At 68.8% G+C, this 16,768-nt stretch overlaps 2 protein-coding genes across 3 annotated transcripts; both read left to right on the top strand.

Annotated features, from left to right (window-relative positions):
• Nucleotides 1-1,547: 1,547 nt before the first annotated feature.
• Nucleotides 1,548-2,622, top strand: LOC119846950 (cytochrome c oxidase subunit 6B1). The gene is made up of 3 exons (XM_038381209.2): nucleotides 1,548-1,773; nucleotides 1,970-2,070; nucleotides 2,380-2,622. The coding sequence occupies exons 1-3, from the start codon at nucleotides 1,638-1,640 to the stop codon at nucleotides 2,431-2,433; spliced, it is 291 nt and encodes a 96-aa protein (XP_038237137.1). The 5' UTR covers nucleotides 1,548-1,637; the 3' UTR covers nucleotides 2,434-2,622.
• A 797-nt stretch (nucleotides 2,623-3,419) lies between these two features.
• Nucleotides 3,420-13,601, top strand: RASIP1 (Ras interacting protein 1). 2 transcript variants are annotated; one of them, XM_038381114.2, is made up of 12 exons: nucleotides 3,420-3,597; nucleotides 5,276-5,430; nucleotides 5,780-6,357; nucleotides 6,889-7,259; nucleotides 7,937-8,557; nucleotides 9,129-9,166; nucleotides 9,751-9,902; nucleotides 10,186-10,301; nucleotides 10,457-10,697; nucleotides 11,875-12,047; nucleotides 12,267-12,414; nucleotides 13,168-13,601. In XM_038381114.2, exons 2-12 carry the CDS (start codon nucleotides 5,297-5,299, stop codon nucleotides 13,365-13,367), a joined length of 2,772 nt encoding a protein of 923 aa, XP_038237042.1. In that variant the 5' UTR covers nucleotides 3,420-3,597; nucleotides 5,276-5,296; the 3' UTR covers nucleotides 13,368-13,601. The 2 variants fall into 2 exon arrangements, with proteins under 2 accessions (XP_038237042.1, XP_043357101.1); XM_043501166.1 differs by having other exon boundaries at nucleotides 3,421-3,597; nucleotides 7,937-8,143.
• The last annotated feature ends 3,167 nt before the right edge of the window (nucleotides 13,602-16,768 follow it).

The raw sequence follows: 16,768 nt of genomic DNA, 5'->3' as shown, positions 1-16,768 counted from the left end.
ACAGTCACACTGTATGGGGGGGCGGGGAGGGGAGAACAGGCTGGGGGGGGTCAGGGAGGGGTCCTGGCAGCAGGTAGGGGGGCAGCGAGGAGAGTGCAGGCGGGGGGGGGGGTCCTGGCAGCAGGTAGGGGGGCAGTGAGGGGAATGCAGGCTGGGGGGGGGTCAGGGAGGGGTCCTGGCAGCAGGTAGGGGGGCAGCGAGGAGAGTGCAGGCTGGGGGGGGTCCTGGCAGCAGGTAGGGGGGCAGTGAGGGGAATGCAGGCTGGGGGGGTCAGGGAGGGGTCCTGGCAGCAGGTAGGGGGGCAGCGAGGCGAGTGCAGGCTGGGGGGGGGGGGTCCTGGCAGCAGGTAGGGGGGCAGTGAGGGGAATGCAGGCTGGGGGGGGTCAGGGAGGGGTCCTGGCAGCAGGTAGGGGGGCAGTGAGGGGAATGCAGGCTGGGGGGGGGTCAGGGAGGGGTCCTGGCAGCAGGTAGGGGGGCAGCGAGGAGAGTGCAGGCTGGGGGGGGTCCTGGCAGCAGGTAGGGGGGCAGTGAGGGGAATGCAGGCTGGGGGGGTCAGGGAGGGGTCCTGGCAGCAGGTAGGGGGGCAGCGAGGCGAGTGCAGGCTGGGGGGGGTCCTGGCAGCAGGTAGGGGGGCAGCGAGGCGAGTGCAGGCTGGGGGGGGGGTCCTGGCAGCAGGTAGGGGGGCAGTGAGGGGAATGCAGGCTGGGGGGGTCAGGGAGGGGTCCTGGCAGCAGGTAGGGGGGCAGCGAGGAGAGTGCAGGCTGGGGGAGGTCCTGGCAGCAGGTAGGGGGGCAGTGAGGGGAATGCAGGCTGGGGGGGGTCAGGGAGGGGTCCTGGCAGCAGGTAGGGGGGCAGCGAGGCGAGTGCAGGCTGGGGGGGTTTGGGGGGTCCTGGCAGCAGGTAGGGGGGCAGTGAGGGGAATGCAGGCTGGGGGGGGTCAGGGAGGGGTCCTGGCAGCAGGTAGGGGGGCAGCGAGGCGAGTGCAGGCTGGGGGGGTTTGGGGGGTCCTGGCAGCAGGTAGGGGGGCAGTGAGGGGAATGCAGGCTGGGGTTCAGGGAAGGATTCTGGCAGTGGGGGGGGGTGTCGCAGGGAGCCTGGCAGCAGGGGGTGGGGCAGCAAGGGGAGCGCACGCTGGGGGGCGTGTCAGGGAGGGATCCTCGCAGCAGTTAGGGGGGCGGCGAGGGGAGCGCAGGCTGGGGGTGGGGAGTGCAGGCCAGGGACTAGTCATGGGTGGATCCTGACAGCTGGGGGAGTCAGGGAGGGATCCAGCAGTGGGGGGGCACAGGCCGGGAGGGTCTGGGACAGATCCCAGGAGCGCCCCTGGGGGCAGAGGGAAAGGTTCCCTTTAGAAGCTCAGCGCAACTGTACTAGCTTGGGGCATTGGGGGTGAGACACAGGTGAGCCCCAGCTTTGGGAGGGGAGTGGGGGCCAGCAGCCAGAGCTCAGGGAGCAGGGCTGGGAAGCAGAACTCCTGGATTCTCTCCCCGGCTCTGGGAGGGGAGGGGAGGGGAGGGGAGGGGAGGAGAGGGAGGGTCTAGTGGTTAGAGCAGGGGGGCTGAGAGCCAGGACTCCTGGGTTCTCTCTCTGACTCTGGGAGGGGAGTGAGTCTCCACTTTCACGTGCCTACTTTTTCAGGAATGCAGAGCTCTTATGGAGCTGGCGGGGGGGAGAAGGGTGCCCCCCAGGGTTCCCGGGGGTATTACCGCACTGCACCCTTCGACCCCCGCTTCCCCAACACCAACCAGACCCGCAACTGCTACCAGAACTACCTGGGTGAGTGGCAGAGGGCCCTCGGGAGGTGGGGGGGAAACTAGGAGCCAGGACTCGTGGGTTCTCTCCCTAGCTCTGGGAGGGGAGTGGGGTCTTGTAGTTGGGGGCAGGAGTTTGGCTATGAGGGGATGGGTGGCAGGGTTGGGTCACTGGCGCCTCCGTGTGGTGGCAGAGGGTAATGGGTGCTGTCTTCCTGCAGACTATTACCGCTGCCTGAAGACACTGGGGGCGAAGGGAAAGGACATCAAGCCATGCCAGTGGTACTACCGGGTCTACAAGTCCCTGTGCCCCATCTCCTGGGTATGTGGGGTGCCAGGACCCTGGGGGTACCCCCCCCACTCTGCACTCAGTGGGAGAGGAGGGGAAAAGGTCCCTACCCTCCTGAGCCAGCCAGTGCCCTGCCCTGGGGCTGGATGAGAGCCAGTACCCCCCAGGGGAAAGGCCCCCTGCCTCATTCCCCACCCCCTGCTGGGAGGGGGGCTGGGCCCTGCTCTGTGCGTGGGGCTGGGTGGCTCGGCTGCCCCCTGCTGGGAGGGATGAGACCTGCTCTGTGTGAAGCTGCCCCTCTCAATGTGGCCCCCACCCCTAACCCCGTTTCCCTCCCCCCAGGTGAAGCATTGGGATGAGCAGCGGGATGACGGCACCTTCGCTGGCAGGATCTAGGCCCAGCTGCTGCTGGTGGGGGAGGCAGACCCACAGGCCCTGCCCTGTGGCGAGGTCCTGCCCACTGCAGCACACCCCACAGCGACTCTCCCTGCTGGCGCCTCAGAGCCCCACAATAAACCTGCTTGTTCCATAACTTGGCCCTGGAGTCCAAGTGTTCTAGTCCCCATAGCGCTCCCTCCGAGGAGATCCCCCCCAGCTCTGGGTTTGGGCCCAGAAAGCCCTAGTGGGGACGCTGGGCGGTGCAGGCTGGGCCAGTCCCAGGGCATCCCCTCCCTGCCCCCCCCGCATCCCTCTCCATACACACACACTGCCCCCACCCTTCCTGCTCCCCCCTTCACTCCCCACGGTCCCCCACTGCACCCCTTCCCCCCACTGCCCTGTCCCCCAGACACTGCCCTCTCCCTCCCACCCACTATCCCCACATCCTGTGTCCTCCCCTCCCACCTCATGCCTCTCCCCCACACCCATTGCCCCCCAATGGTGCCCCTCCCCCATTCACTGCTCCCCATATCATACCCCTGCCCCTGCACTGTGCTTCCCACTGCCCCCTCCCCCACACCACGCTCCCTCCCCCACTCACGGTCCCCCCTTGTGCCCCTTCCCACTCATGCCTCCCCACCCCCTCACACATTGCATCCCCCCTCGTGCCCCTGCCCCCATTCTACCCCTACCATTCCTCGCATCCCCTGCCCCAGCATACAGCGCTCCCCCACTCACAGCCCCCCACATTGTGCCCCTCCACCACTCATGCCTCCCCATCGCACCCTCTCCCCCCATGCTGCCCCAGACATCCCGCCCCTCCCCCACTCACTGCCGTCATATCACTCCCTCTTGCCCCCCACCTTGCACCCTTCCCCCCCCACCGCTCCCTCTCGCTTGTAGCCCCGCCCCCAGCTCCGTGTCCCCCGCCCCGTCGGAGGGGCCCCGCTTCCTGGCCCTGCTCCTTTTCCTGCCCCCCCACCCTAGCCGGGCGGGGGCCGGGGAAATCTGCGCTCAGTGACTCCAGCCCCGACTGGCAGCGGGCTGGCCGCAGAGCTGGGGCTGGGCTGGGGGTCGCGCCCCACCGAGGGGCCATGGGGCGGGCGGGGCAGCCCCCAGGCTGGAGCTGAGCGCGGGAGCGAAGCCCAGGAGAGGAGACGTCCGGCCCCCCGACGGGACTGGGTAACCCCCCCCCCGCTTTCCTCTGGGGCAGCGCAGCTCGGGGGGAGAGAGTTGATCGGGGGCAGCCGGGGGGAGGTGCAGAGTGGGGTGATCGGGGGCCAGCCAGCGGGGGGGGGAGTGGGATGATCGGGGACCACTGGGGGGGAGTGGGGAGATCAGGAGCAGCCAGCTGGCGTGGGAAGTGGGGTGATTGGGGGCAGCCATCGGGGGGGAAGGGCAGAGCGAAGTGATTGGGGGCAGCCATCTGGGGGGGAGTGGGGTGATCGGGGAGAGCCTCCCCCCCTGCTGTGACCACTAGCCCCCACTCCTCACCCAGAGTGGGGGACAGAACCTAGGAGTCCTGGTAGCCCAGCCAGGCTCCTTATGGCTTTGGGGTAGGGGCAAAGTGGGGGTAATTCGGGAGGGCAGCCCAGGGGAAGGGGGAAATTGGTGTGATTGGGGGGAAGCCAGCTAGCCAGGCGGATGGGCAAAGTGGAGGTAATTGGGGGCTCCAGAGCTCAGATAGAACCCAGGAGTCCTGGCCCTCAGCCCCTGCCCTCGCTCTAACCACTAGCCCCCACCCCCTCCCAGACTGCGGGACAGAACCCAGGAGTCCTGGTATCCCAGCCAGGCTCCTTACAGCTTTGGGGCATCGGGGTCTCCCCGATGTGGCACCTTTGTCCCCTCTGAATCTCGCCCTGGGGAGGGGGAAGCATTTGAACCAATAAAGGGCCTCAAAAGACAGCCCAGGATGGCCCTGGGGTCCCTCCACCTTCATGGATCCCGCCCCGATGCAGCTGGCTCTGAGGCAGAGTGGGAGGGGGGCTTGCAGCCGAATCTAACTTGGTGGAAGCCACTAGCTGTGCGCTGGCAGGACCAGACCTGGCCCCCAACATCCCACCCCGCCCCCATCCCCCGCTCACCCCAACATCCCAGCATCCAACGTACCCCCATCCCCCACTCACCCCAACTCCCAACCTTCCCCCATCCCCCACTCACCCCAACATCCCAACCTCTAATGTACTCCCATCCCCCTTTGCCCCAACATCCCGGCCCCCAACCTACCCCCATTCCCCGTTCAGCCCAACATCCCGACCCCCAATATACTCCATCGCCCTTCGCTCCAACATCCTGGCTCCCAACCTAACCCCATTCCCCACTCGACCCAACATCCCAGCCCACAACCTACCCCCATCCCCCACTCACCCCAACATCCTGATCCCCAACCTACCCCCATCCCCCGCTCACCCCAACATTCCAGCCCCCAACCTATCCCCCACCCACCCCAACATCCTGACCCCCATCCTACCCTCCGTCCTCCACTCACTTCAACATCTGAGCCCCAACCTACCCCCATCCACCCCAACATCCCAGGTCCCAACCCACCCCCATCCCCCACTCACCCCAACATCCTGGCCCCCATCCTACCCTCCCCCACACCCTGCAACCTCCTGGCCCCCAACCTACCCCCATCCCCCACTTGTCCCAGGATCCCGGCCCCCAACCTTCCTCCATCCCCCACTCACCCCAACATCCTGGCCCCCATCCTACCCTCCCACGCATCCTGCAACCTCCTGGCCCCTCACCAGCGCCCTCTGCCAGGTCTGTCTGCCGGCTCCCAACCTGTCTGGCTGTGCCCCTGCCCCTGGCACAACTGCCCTGCTCCCGCCAGAGCTCTGCCATGGCCGTGTCCCCCCAGGTGCCTGGCGCCCCCTGCACCATGTTCTCGGAGGAGCGGAAGGAGGGCAGCCCCCGCTTCGGGAAACTCCACTTCCCCGTCGGGCTCTGGATCAACTCGCCCAAGAAACACTTCGTCAAGATGAGCCGCCGCTGGCCCAGCGTGGGCTCTGTCAGGTACCGGCCCCCTGCCTCCTGCCCCCTGGAACACCCCTCCCTCCTGCCCCCTGGAGCGCCTCACAGCCTAGCTACCCCGATATTCTGCCCCCCGGATCAGACCCACGGGCCCGTCTACCCTGGTATCCCGCACCCTCCTGCCCCCAGATCAGACCCACAGGCCCATCTATCTCAGTATCTTGCTCCTTCCTGTCCCCCAGTCAGTCCATGGCCCCATCTCCCCCAATATTGCCCCCTCCCTGCCCCCCTAGGCCAGCCCCACGGACCCCTCCAGCCCACACTCCCAGCCTCCCCACTCCTCTCAGAGCAACAGGCCCATCTAGCCCGGCCTCCTGCCTTCCCTCCCCAGGTCCACCTCCTCAGACACGGCCAGCCGTGGCAGCGAGACTGTAGAGCTGCGGCCCCCCAGCAAGGCGAAGGTGGGCCGCCACAAGCGCCTCTCCAACCTGTTCCACCGCAGCCCCAGCAGTGGAGCGGGCGTGGGGGGCGGGCGCTGGGGCAGCGAGAAGAAGCTGGCGGATCTCATCAACCCGGTGCCCGAGGACCTGGTGGAGCTGTCCAGCCAGCCCCAGCTCCCGGGCATCCTGAAGATCTTCGGGGGAGCCATCTCCCGGGGGGCCAACTACAAGAGCGTGCTGGCCACGCCACGCTCCACGGCGCGCCAGCTGGTGCGGGAGGCACTGGAGCGCTATGGGGTGGCACCGGAGGAGGAGGAGGGGGGCTACGTGCTGTGCGACGTGGTGGGCCGCTTCGAGGGGCCCGGCGGGGCCTGGCAGGCCGAGCACCTGCGCCCCGTGGGCGACACCGAGCGGCCCCTGGTGCTGCAGGACGTGTGGAAGCCCAAGGCCGGCCTGTCACGGCGCTTCGAGGTGCGGCGCCGGTGTGAAGTGGAGCGGGTTGGCGAGGCCGAGGATAACGAGACGGCGGGTGAGGCTGCAAGGGGGTTGCCCCCGTTCCCTGGGTCGTCCCAGGGCGGGAGCCACGGGACCCCCAGGTCATCCCAGGCCGGGAGCCACGGGACCCCCAGGTCATCCCAGGCCGGGAGCCACGGCACCAACGGGCATGCCAGGCTGGGAGCCACGGGACCCCCAGGTCATCCCAGGCCGGGAGCCACGGTACCAACGGGCATGCCAGGCTGGGAGCCATGGGACCCCCGGGTCATCCCAGGCCGGGAGCCACAGGACCCCTGGTCATCTCCCAGCCAGAAGCTATGGGGTTCCCCAGTCATCTCCTGGCTCAGAGACATGCCCCTCCCCATATTCCTGCAGCCAGGAGCCACGGGATCCTCTGTCGTCCCCAAGTTCGGAGCCATTGGGCCCCCAGTTATGTCCTGGCTTGGAGCTACAGGGGGAGAATCCCTGAAACCCCCAGGGCAGGGAACTGGGCTGGGGGTCTGTGAAACCCCCGGATTGGAGAACCAGCCAGCCCCCTCTGAGGCTCCCCCTTCTCGTGATCCAGGCATCAACGCCCAGGCACGGCGGCTGCAGAAGAGCCGCTCACGGGCGGCCTCAGGGGGCCCGGCACCCAAGGAGCGGGCCGACAACCTGTCGCTACGCCGCAGCATCAGTGACATGAACCTGAGCGCCCGCAAGCGGCGCGAGCGCAAGGCCGTACTGAGCGTGGCGGGCGCCGAGGTGGGGCCGGCCGGCGAGGAGCAGGAGGGGGAGATGGCCCCGGCCCAGGAGGCAGAGCCGGCGGACGGGGGCGCCAAGTCCGGGGACGCCGAGGACTTGGCGGACGGGGCCAACCTGGAGCAGCTGTCCCAGTGCCTGATCCAGCCCCCCACCCAGCACCCCTACTTCCTGCTGCTGCTTGGCTGCGACAAGCAGGTAGGGCAGGGGGCTCTGTGGGATGCTGGGCTGCAGGGAGCGGGGGCTCAGCAGGGGGTGCTGGGCTGCGGGGAGCAGAGTGGGGGTCAGTAGGGGGAACTGGGCTGCAGGGAATATCTCAGTAGGGGGTGCTGTGCTGTGGGGCGAGGTCAGTAGGAGGTGCTGTGACTCCAGCCCCCAGGACCATTTGCTCTCCACTGTTGTCCAGCAGAGAGCACGCTGGGAGCACAGCTTTCCCATAATGCTTTGCACCCTCCGGGTTCGCCGTGGGGGAGGGAAGGGGTGGTGGGAGCACCCCAGGAGATGGGGTACAGGGTGGGTGCAGTAATGGAAGAGCCCATTTTACCATAGAAAATAGAGAGGATTCTTGGGAGATTCCCCCCCCCCAAGAGTGGTGGGGTGCCACAGTGGGAGAGAGCACATTGCCCCCCAGAGGGCCAGGATGGCATGGTGGGTGTGGCATGGTGGGAGTGCCCATTCCCCCCAGAGGGTAGGGGTGGTGCAGTGGGAGAGCCCTTTCCCCCCAGAGAGCAGGGGTGGTATGGCGGGAGAGCCCATTTCCCCCCCAGAGAGCGGGGGTGGTATGGCGGGAGAGCCCATTCCCCCCCAGAGGGCGGGGCAGGCCCACGTTCGATGCCACTCCCGTTTTTATGCCATTTTCTCCCCTCACCCCCCAGGATTTTGTGATCTACGTGATGACCCGGCGCCGGCACGTCTTCGGGCGCCGCCCCCAGCCCGACAAGGGGGGCTACGTGGACACCTTCCTCTGTGCCCCGGACATCCTGCCCCGTCACTGCTGCGTGCGGGAGGCCGAGCCGGCCCCAGGGCTGGCTCTGGTGCGGCCCTTCCGGGGAGCAGCCGTCACCCTCAACGGGGGGGCCCTGGTGCGCGAGGCTGAGCTGCACCCGGGGGACCTGCTGGGGCTGGGCCAGCACTTCCTCTTCATGTACAAAGACCCCCGGACCCCCCAGCCTCGGCCGGCCTGGCTGCCCCGGCCCTGGGTCTCGCCCGGGCTGGCGGGCGCCTTCTCATGCCAGGCCTGCGGGCGCTCCCTCCAGGAGAGGCAGGACGCCTTCCAGGCCTACGTGGAGAGCCGGGAGCCCGAGCTGCGCTACCGGCCCCAGGAGGAGGAGGCGCTGCTGAGGGAGATCGTCCGGCTCCAGGGGGCCACTGGGTTCAACCTGGCCCCGGCTTTCCTCCTGGACCTGTGCCTGGAGCACTCCACCCGCGTGCTGGAGCCCGGCCACTTCCCCCGCCTGCTGGCCAGGATGGCCCAGCTGGTCAAGGAGGCCGTCTGGGTAACGAGACGGGGGATGGGACGGGGGCTTGAGGCTGGGGATCAGCAGTGGCGGATTCGCCATTAGGCCAATGGGGGCCCGTGCCCAGGACCCCGGCCAATTGGGGGGCCCCGGAAAAATGGGTGCCCTGACCCGCTCTGTCTGCCCACCCAGCGCTCCTGCGAGGGGCGTGGGGGTTGGAGTGCCAGGCAGGAGGCGGGGCAAGCCCCCTGCCCTGACCCCATGACCCCGGCAGCAGCGCACGGGGGGGCGGGGGCAGACGGACTGCAGATGGACGGGATGGGAAATGGGCCCCCACTTGGTGTGGCCCAGGTCCCTACAAAACCCCAATCCGCCCCTGGGGGTCGGGGACCCCTCCCAGAATGGGGGAAGGGCTGAGGGAAGAATGGCTGGGGGCAGGGCCTGCTGTGTATCCCAGGGTTGGGGCAGGGCTGGGGGTGGGGGCCCTTGTGTATCCCAGGGTGGGGGCAGGGATGGGGATGGGGTCCCCCTGTGTATCGGGGGTCAGGGCTGGGGGAATGTGACAGGAGCCCCATGGCCCGTTCCAGATCCGTTCTCTCTTCCCTGCCAGGAGAAGATCAAGGAAGTTGGGGACCGGCAGCCGGAGAAGTGAGTGAGACCCCGGGACCCCAGCCACACCCCACCCTGGGCATGGGGGCTCCCTGTCACGCCCTCCTCTGCGGCAGCGGGCAGGGTAGGGGGTGCTCTGTCCTCAGACTCCAACCCCACGCCAGAGGGGTTGCATCTTAGTGCCGGGTGAGGGGACCCCAGATACCCAGTCCCTGTGCCCCACCCCAGAGGGGCCACGTCCCAGCACCGGGTGAGGGGTCTCCATATATCCAGCCCCCACACCCCATCCCAGAGGGGCCACTTCCCAGCACCGGGCAAGGGGTCCCCATATACGCAGCCCCCACCCCAGAGGGGCCGCGTCCCAGCGTCAGGCAAGGGGTCCCCGGATACCCAGCCCCCACACCCCAGCCCAGAGGTGCCGCATCCCAGTGTTGGGTGAGGGGTCCCCAGATACCCGCCCCCGCATCCACCCAGGGGGCCGTTAACCCATTCACGGCTAAGTATGTCCCAATGGAAGCTGCTAAGAACTGCTTGGGGTCCCAAAGGGCCCAAGGTGGGGGGAGGGTGTCCCAGCAGCTCTGATGATCCCCCAGTTGCTCCCCCCACTCCTCTCTCCTCTCCAGCCAGCAGGACAAGGGCCAGGTGGGGGCGCTCAGCATCGAAGAGGTGGCAGCTGACTTGCGCCCCCTGATGCTCTGGATGGCCAACGCAATGGAGCTGCTCAACCTGGTCCAGAAGAAAGTGCTGGACATGGAGAAAGAACTCGACCTGGAGGGTGAGCAGGACTCCTGGGTTCTCTCCCCGGCTCTGGGAGGGGAGTAGGGGCTAGTGGTTAGAGCAGGTGGAGGGGGCTGGGAGCCAGGGCTCCTGGGTTCTCTCCCCAGCTCTGGGAGGGGAGTAGGGGCTACTAGCGGTTAGAGCAGGGGGCTGGGAGCCAGGACGCCTGGGTTCTCTCCCCAGTGGGGGATGGTGGGGTGAATCCCAGGGGGATGGGATTAGCTCAGCAGGGAGCCCGGCTCACAGAGAGCCCCACAGCTGGCCCCCTTTGTCCTCTCCAGGAAGTTCCCATGATGCTTTGCTGTCCAGCGACCTGGAGACCTGCGACGAGGCCATGGCGGTGCTGGACGAGGTCATCATGTCCACGTTCCAGCAGTCGGTGTATTACCTGACCAAGGTGAGCCCAGCCGCCCCCTAAGGCCAGCCCTGCCTGCCTACCTGGGGAGAGCGCCCCCTGCTGAACCGCCCGCTCCCTGCAGCCCAGCGCCCCCTAAAGCCCTGTTGGCTTATTGCAGCCCCTGCCTGGCGTTTAACCCTTTCCTTTCTGGGCAGACGCTGTACTCGGCCCTGCCTGCCCTGCTGGACAGTAACCCCTTCACTGCCGCAGCGGACCTGTCCCATGCCCAGGAGCTGAGCACCATGCCTGAGGGCATCCGTGGCACCCTGGCCATCTACCAGGCCACGCTGGAGCTGACCCGGGAGTGTGAGTTGCACCCCGACCTGGTATCCCAGACCTTCGGCTACCTCTTCTTCTTCTCCAACGCCTCCCTCTTCAACACCCTCATGGAGAGAGGTGAGTGGCTAGGGGCTGGGATGCCTGGGTTCTCTCCCTGGCTCTGGGAGGGGACCGGGGTCTAGTGGATAGAGCGGGGGTGGGGAGGCTGGCAGCCAGGACTCCTGGGTTCTCTCCCCAGCTCTGACAGAGCCACCATTCTCATGAGCTAGACTCAGTGAATCACAGGCAGCCCAAAATCCCAGCCACCCTCCCCTTCCCCGTTTCCTCTCATTGTCCCATCCCGGGATCAGCAGGAAGGCAGCTCCTTCCTGCCCATGGGCCCTGGGGCAGGGCAGGAAACTGGTACTCCCCACCCCCACTGAGCCAGGAACCAAGGCTGGAGGGGAGGGCCATGAGGGGCAGGGATGTGTAGGGAGTCGGGAGTGGGGGCTCAGTCAGTGGGGGCCCAGGAACCACTGTGGGGTTGGGAAGGGTTGATCCCAGAGGGGGAATGGGGGGTCGCTGGGGTTACCCCAAATCCTGACTTTGGGGCAGGGCTCCTAGCCGTATGTCTTGCCCCCTTCCCCCAGTCTCAACCCCTGGCTCCCTGCCCCCCGCCTCATGGCCTCCCACACAGTGACATCACACCCCCACACATCACAGTCTGCTTCACCCCCCCTCCCCCCTCATATTCATCATGTCTCCTGGTGGGTGAGTAGTCAGGACAAGAGGCTGGGCAGGGGTGGATGGAAGGGGTGGGGGGTTGGGAAAGCGGGGGGACGGCCAGGAGGGAAGGTGGGGGGACGGGTGGGAGGAAAGGCGGGGGTATGGCCGGGGGGGGAGGCAGGGGGATGGGGGGAGAGAAGGCAGGGGGGTGGCCGGGCGGAAGGCGGGGGGTGAAGGATGGGAGGGAAGGCAGGGGGAGGGCAGGAGGAAGGCGGGGGGACAGCTGGGAGATGGGTGAGAGGGAAGGCATGGGGAAGGCAGGGGGGACGGGTGGGAGGGGGGGCTGGGGGATGGATGGGAGGGTATGCGGAGGGATGGCCGAAGGGGAAGTCAGGGGGGAGTCAGGGGGGACGGATGGGAGGGAAGCCGGGGGGACAGCCGGGAGTTAAGGTGCACAGATGGACGGACGGATGGGTTGGAGGGTGGGTGGCTGGATCCTGCCTCAGCGCGGGGTCGAGGCCCAGCTGCCCCGGGGGTCCCATCCAGCCCCACCCTGCTGTGACGGTGGGTCTCCTGCTCCCGTCGGCAGGCACCGGGGGGCCCTTCTACCAGTGGGCCAAGGCCGTGCAGATCCGCACCAACCTGGACCTGGTGCTGGACTGGCTGCAGGGCATGGGGCTGGGCGACATCGCCGCCGAGTTCTTCCGCAAGCTCTCCACCACCGCCAACCTGCTCTGCGTGCCCAAGACCAGCCTGGTCAAGGTGAGGGGCAGCCTGCATGGGGCACTGCGGCCACAGTGCCGCTGGGGGAATGGGGCAGGGGGCCTTTCCCCTCCAGGGGGCGCTGGCTCCCATCTGGGGCGGCGACTGGCTGGCTCAGAGTGGCGGAGAAGGGGGCACGGGGGGGGGGATCTTTCCCCTCTAGGGGGCACCATCCTCCTGCAGCTCCCAGGGATCTCAGCGTCTCTCGACTCCCCCCAGGCGACCTGGTCCCGGCTGCGCAGCGACTACCCGGCCCTGACGCCCGCCCAGCTCCACCATGTGCTGAGCAACTACCACCTGGGGCTGGGGCGCCCGTACCCCGAGGGCTGGAGCCCCCCGCCGCAGGAGAGGGAGGAGATGGCGAACAGTGAGTGCCGGCGCCCCTCACTCCCGCCCCACCCCCCCCACCCCCACCGGCGCCCCTCGCCCCCAACCCGCAACCCCTGACAGCTCAGCCCTGCCCCCCACAGCCCCGCCGGCGCCCCTCACCCCTGACCCACAGCCCCTGACAGCTCAGCCCTGCCTCCCCCCAAGCTCTGCTGGCGCCCCTCGCCCCCAACCCGCAGCCCCTGACAGCTCAGCCTTGCCCCCCCCCAAGCTCTGCCGGCGCCCCTCACTCCTGACCCGCAGCCCCCTGCCAGCCCAGCCCTGCCCCTCCCAGGCCCGCTGGCACCCCTCACTCCTGACCTGCAGCCCTCCCCCCACCAGCCCCGCTGGTGCCCCTCACCCCTGACCCGCCCCCCCAGCCCTGCCGGCGCCCCTCACTCTCGACCTGCAGCCCCTGACAGCTCAGCCCTGCCCCCCCTCCCCGCTGGCGCCCCTCACTCCGGACCCACACCCCTGCCCCCCCAGCCCTGCCAACACCCCTCGCCCCCGACCTGCAGCCCCAGCCCCGCCAGCACCCCTCGCCCCCGACCCGCAGCTCAGCCCTGTCCCCCCTAAGCTCTGCCAGCACCCCTCACTCCCGACCCGCAGCCCCCTGCCAGCCCAGCCCTGTCCCCCCCAGCCCCTCCGGCACCCCTCACTCTTGACCCGCACCCCTGCTCTCCCCCAGGCCCGCCGGCGCCCCTCACCCCCGATCCACAGCCCTGCCAGCTCTCACCCCTCTCCCCTCCCCCAGGTGAGATCTTCGAGAGTTTCTCTGACCACCCACCCCTGATCCTGCCCAACGAGGGGTTCCGGCTCTGCCCCACGGCCCCGGTGACAGACGACACCCTCCACCGCCAGTTGTGCCACCTGCGCCGTTTCCTCTGGGACCTGGAGCAGGCCTCGTTGCCAGCCAACCAGCGGGCGGCCCATGGGCTGGAGGGCGGCCAGTGAGCGCAGCTGGCACCAAGGTCACCGAGTGCCTGCCGACGCCCGACCCACCTACCCGGGCTCCGCAGCGTGGGGGGGCAGACATCACAGGGCTTGGACAGTGGGGGGATTTACCCCAATAGCCCCCCAAAGTGCCTCCCCTCTGGGAGAGCGGGGACCCCGATGGGGTTCCCGTAGCCCTTGGGCTTGGACGAACTGTGTATTCCACTGTGTGTAGCAATAAACCCTGTCTCTGTGTCAGCGCCCATCTCTGCCAGCAGGGGGTGCTGGGGGCCTCTCCCAGCTGCCGGGTCTGAGTGTGTGTGAGACAGAGACCAATGCTGCCCCTGCTAGTGTGTTTGTGGTGGGGGTGGGGAGAGCCAGGACTCCTGGGTTCTCTCCCTAGCTCTGGGAGGGGAGTGGGGCCTAGTGGTTAGAGCATGGTGAGCCTGGGAGCCAGGCCTCCTGGGTTCAGTCGCTGGCTGGGGAAGGGGAGTGGTATCTAATGGTCAGAGCAGAGCTATCCCGGCTGGGTCTATATTTATCAATGGCGTCAATCCCGGGCGTGATTTAATCCTGGAAACTTTAGCTGGGGAAAGACGCATGAGCTCATCTCGCCTGGCTGCAGCCGCCACCCCTCCCTCCCCGCCCCCTCCAGGGACCCTTCACAGCTACAGCACCCAGCCCTGCCCCCCAACCACCCCTCAGGCACCCAGAGACGGGGATCAGCCCCCACAGAGGCAAGGGGAAAGAACCCTGGAGTCCTGACTCCCAGCCCCCCTTCTCTACACATTAGACACCACTCCCCCCTCTACAGCCGGAGATGGAACCCAGGAGTCCTGTCTGCCCTTCTCCAGCCCACACTCCAGTAGGGGGCAGAGCCCATCTCACCCCCACCCGGATTTTCCCTGCAGGTGCTTTTGGTTTGGCCGTCTGTCTGGCTCAGCATCAGCACGGGGCTGGAGCTGGGGCTGGGGGGGAACATGGGGGTACAGGGCCAGGCAGAGGTGGGGCCTGGGTGCGGGGTGGGAGGGACCATGGCTGGGGGCAGGGTGGGCATCAGGTCGGCTCTAAATACCCGCAGCTGAAACTGATCCGCAGCGTCAGTGAAATCCAGCTCGGGAAGGACAGCCAGAGACAGGTGCCACCTGTCGCGGGATCCCCCAGCGCCCCACTGCAGCCGCCAGCAAAGGGCACCCGGCGTGCTGATCCCTGGCTTGCCCTGGGCTCCCAACACGTGTGTCCAGGCCACACCTACTGCGATGGGGCCCCGATCCCGGTGGCTGTGTCTGGGCAGTGCCCGGCGCGAGGGGGCCCCAATCTTGGCGACTCCGTGTCCGGGCAGCGCCCGGCCCGACGGGGCCCCGATCTCAGTGACTCTGTTTCTGGGCAGCGCCCGGCCCGATGGGGCCCCGATCTCGGCGACTCCGTGTCCGGGCAGCGCCCGGCCCGACGGGGCCCCAATCTCGGCGACTCCGTGTCCGGGCAGCGCCCGGCCCGACGGGGCCCCGATCTCGGCGACACCGTGTCCGGGCAGCGCCCGGCCCGACGGGCCCCCGATCTCGGCGACTCCGTGTCCGGGCAGCGCCCGGCCCGACGGGCCCCCGATCTCGGCGACTCCGTGTCCGGGCAGCGCCCGGCCCGACGGGGCCCCGATCAAGGCGACTCCGTGTCCGGGCAGCGCCCGGCCCGACGGGGCCCCGATCTCGGCGACACCGTGTCCGGGCAGCGCCTGGCCCGACGGGGCCCCGATCTCGGCGACTCCGTGTCCGGGCAGCGCCCGGCCCGACGGGGCCCCGATCTCGGTGACTCCGTGTCCGGGCAGCGCCCGGCCCGACGGGGCCCCGATCTTGGCGACACCGTGTCCGGGCAGCGCCCGGCCCGACGGGGCCCCGATCTCGGAGACACTGTGTCCGGGCAGCACCCGGCGCGACGGGGCCCCGATCTCGGCGACACTGTGTCCGGGCAGCGCCCGGCGCGAAGGGGCCCCGATCTTGGTGACACTGTGTCCGGGCAGCGCCCGGCGCGAAGGGGCCCCGATCTTGGTGACACTGTGTCTGAGCAGCGCCCGGCGCGATGGGGCCCCAATCTCTGCAACTGTGTCTGGGCAGCAGCCAGCCCCACGGGGCCCGATCTCAGTGACTCTGTTTCTGGGCAGCGCCTGGCACGACGAGGCCCCGATCTCGGTGACTGTGTCTGGGCAGCGCCTGGCGTGACGGGGCCCCGATCTCGGCGACTCCGTGTCCGGGCAGCGCCCGGCCCGACGGGGCCCCGATCTCGGCGACACTGTGTTCGGGCAGCGCCCGGCGCGACGGGGCCCCAATCTCTGCAACTGTGTCTGGGCAGCAGCCAGCCCCACGGGGCCCGATCTCAGTGACTCTGTTTCTGGGCAGCGCCTGGCGCGACGGGGCCCCCATCTCGGCGACTGTGTCTGGGCAGCGCCCGGCGCCACGGGGCCCCGATCTCAGTGACTGTGTGTCCGGGCAGCACCCGGCGCGACGGGGCCCCGATCTCGGTGACTCTGTGTCTGAGGAGTGAGGAGTTCAGGTGCTGAGCCAGGAAAAGGACCCAGGAGTCCTGACTCTCACACACGCCCCCGACCCCGTACTAACTCGTGAAGGCGCAAGAGTCACATCCCCCCTCCTGGTCAAACCCAGGACTCCTGGGTTCTCCCGGGCTCTGGGAGGGGGGTGGGGTCTAGGGTCAGCCCATGGGGGCGGGTCCCTGCTGAGCCAGCAGCGCGAGTGGCGGTGTCGGGTGACCGGCAGGTGGGGGCTTTTCACATGTGGGGGGGGAGGTCGCAGCTGCTGCCCCCCCGCTTTATCGGGGCAGCTGTGACATCACCGGCCCGCGGTCCCCCCCAGCCTGCAGAGCCCGCCCGTGACCGGCCCCAGCGCCCCCCACGCAGCCGGGCCGGGACCCGCGGGGAGAGACCGACCGAGCCGGGCCGGACAGCGACCGGGACAGTCACCGCGCGGCGCTGGTGGGTGGGACCCCGATCCCCCCAACCTGCTCCCTGGAGCCCCCCGATCCCCCCAACCCGTCCTCTGGGGCCCTCCAGTGCACCCAACCTGCCCCCGGGGCCTCCCGATCCCCCAGCCCTCCCCCTGGGAGCCCCGATCCCCCCAACCTGCCCCCTGGAGCCCCCCAACCTGCCCCCCGATCCCCCAGCCCTCCCCCTCGGGCTCTCCGATCCCCCCAACCTGCCCTCTGGGTGCTCCTATCCCCCAGCCCGCCCCCTGGAGCCCTCCCGATGCACCCATCCTGCCCCCTGGGGCCCCCCGATCCCCCAACTCGCCCCCTGGGCCCCATGATCCCCCACCAACCTGCTCTCTGGGGCCCTATAATCGCCACAATCTGCCCTTGGGGCCCCAATCCCCGCAACCCACCCCCTCCGGCCCCGATCCCCCAGCCTGCCCCCAATC

The sequence above is a fragment of the Dermochelys coriacea genome, chromosome 23 (assembly GCF_009764565.3).
Source record: "Dermochelys coriacea isolate rDerCor1 chromosome 23, rDerCor1.pri.v4, whole genome shotgun sequence".
NCBI classification, from domain to species: domain Eukaryota; kingdom Metazoa; phylum Chordata; order Testudines; family Dermochelyidae; genus Dermochelys; species Dermochelys coriacea.
Note: the sequence above shows the minus strand (reverse complement) of the source record. Positions and strands in the feature narration are given on the sequence as shown.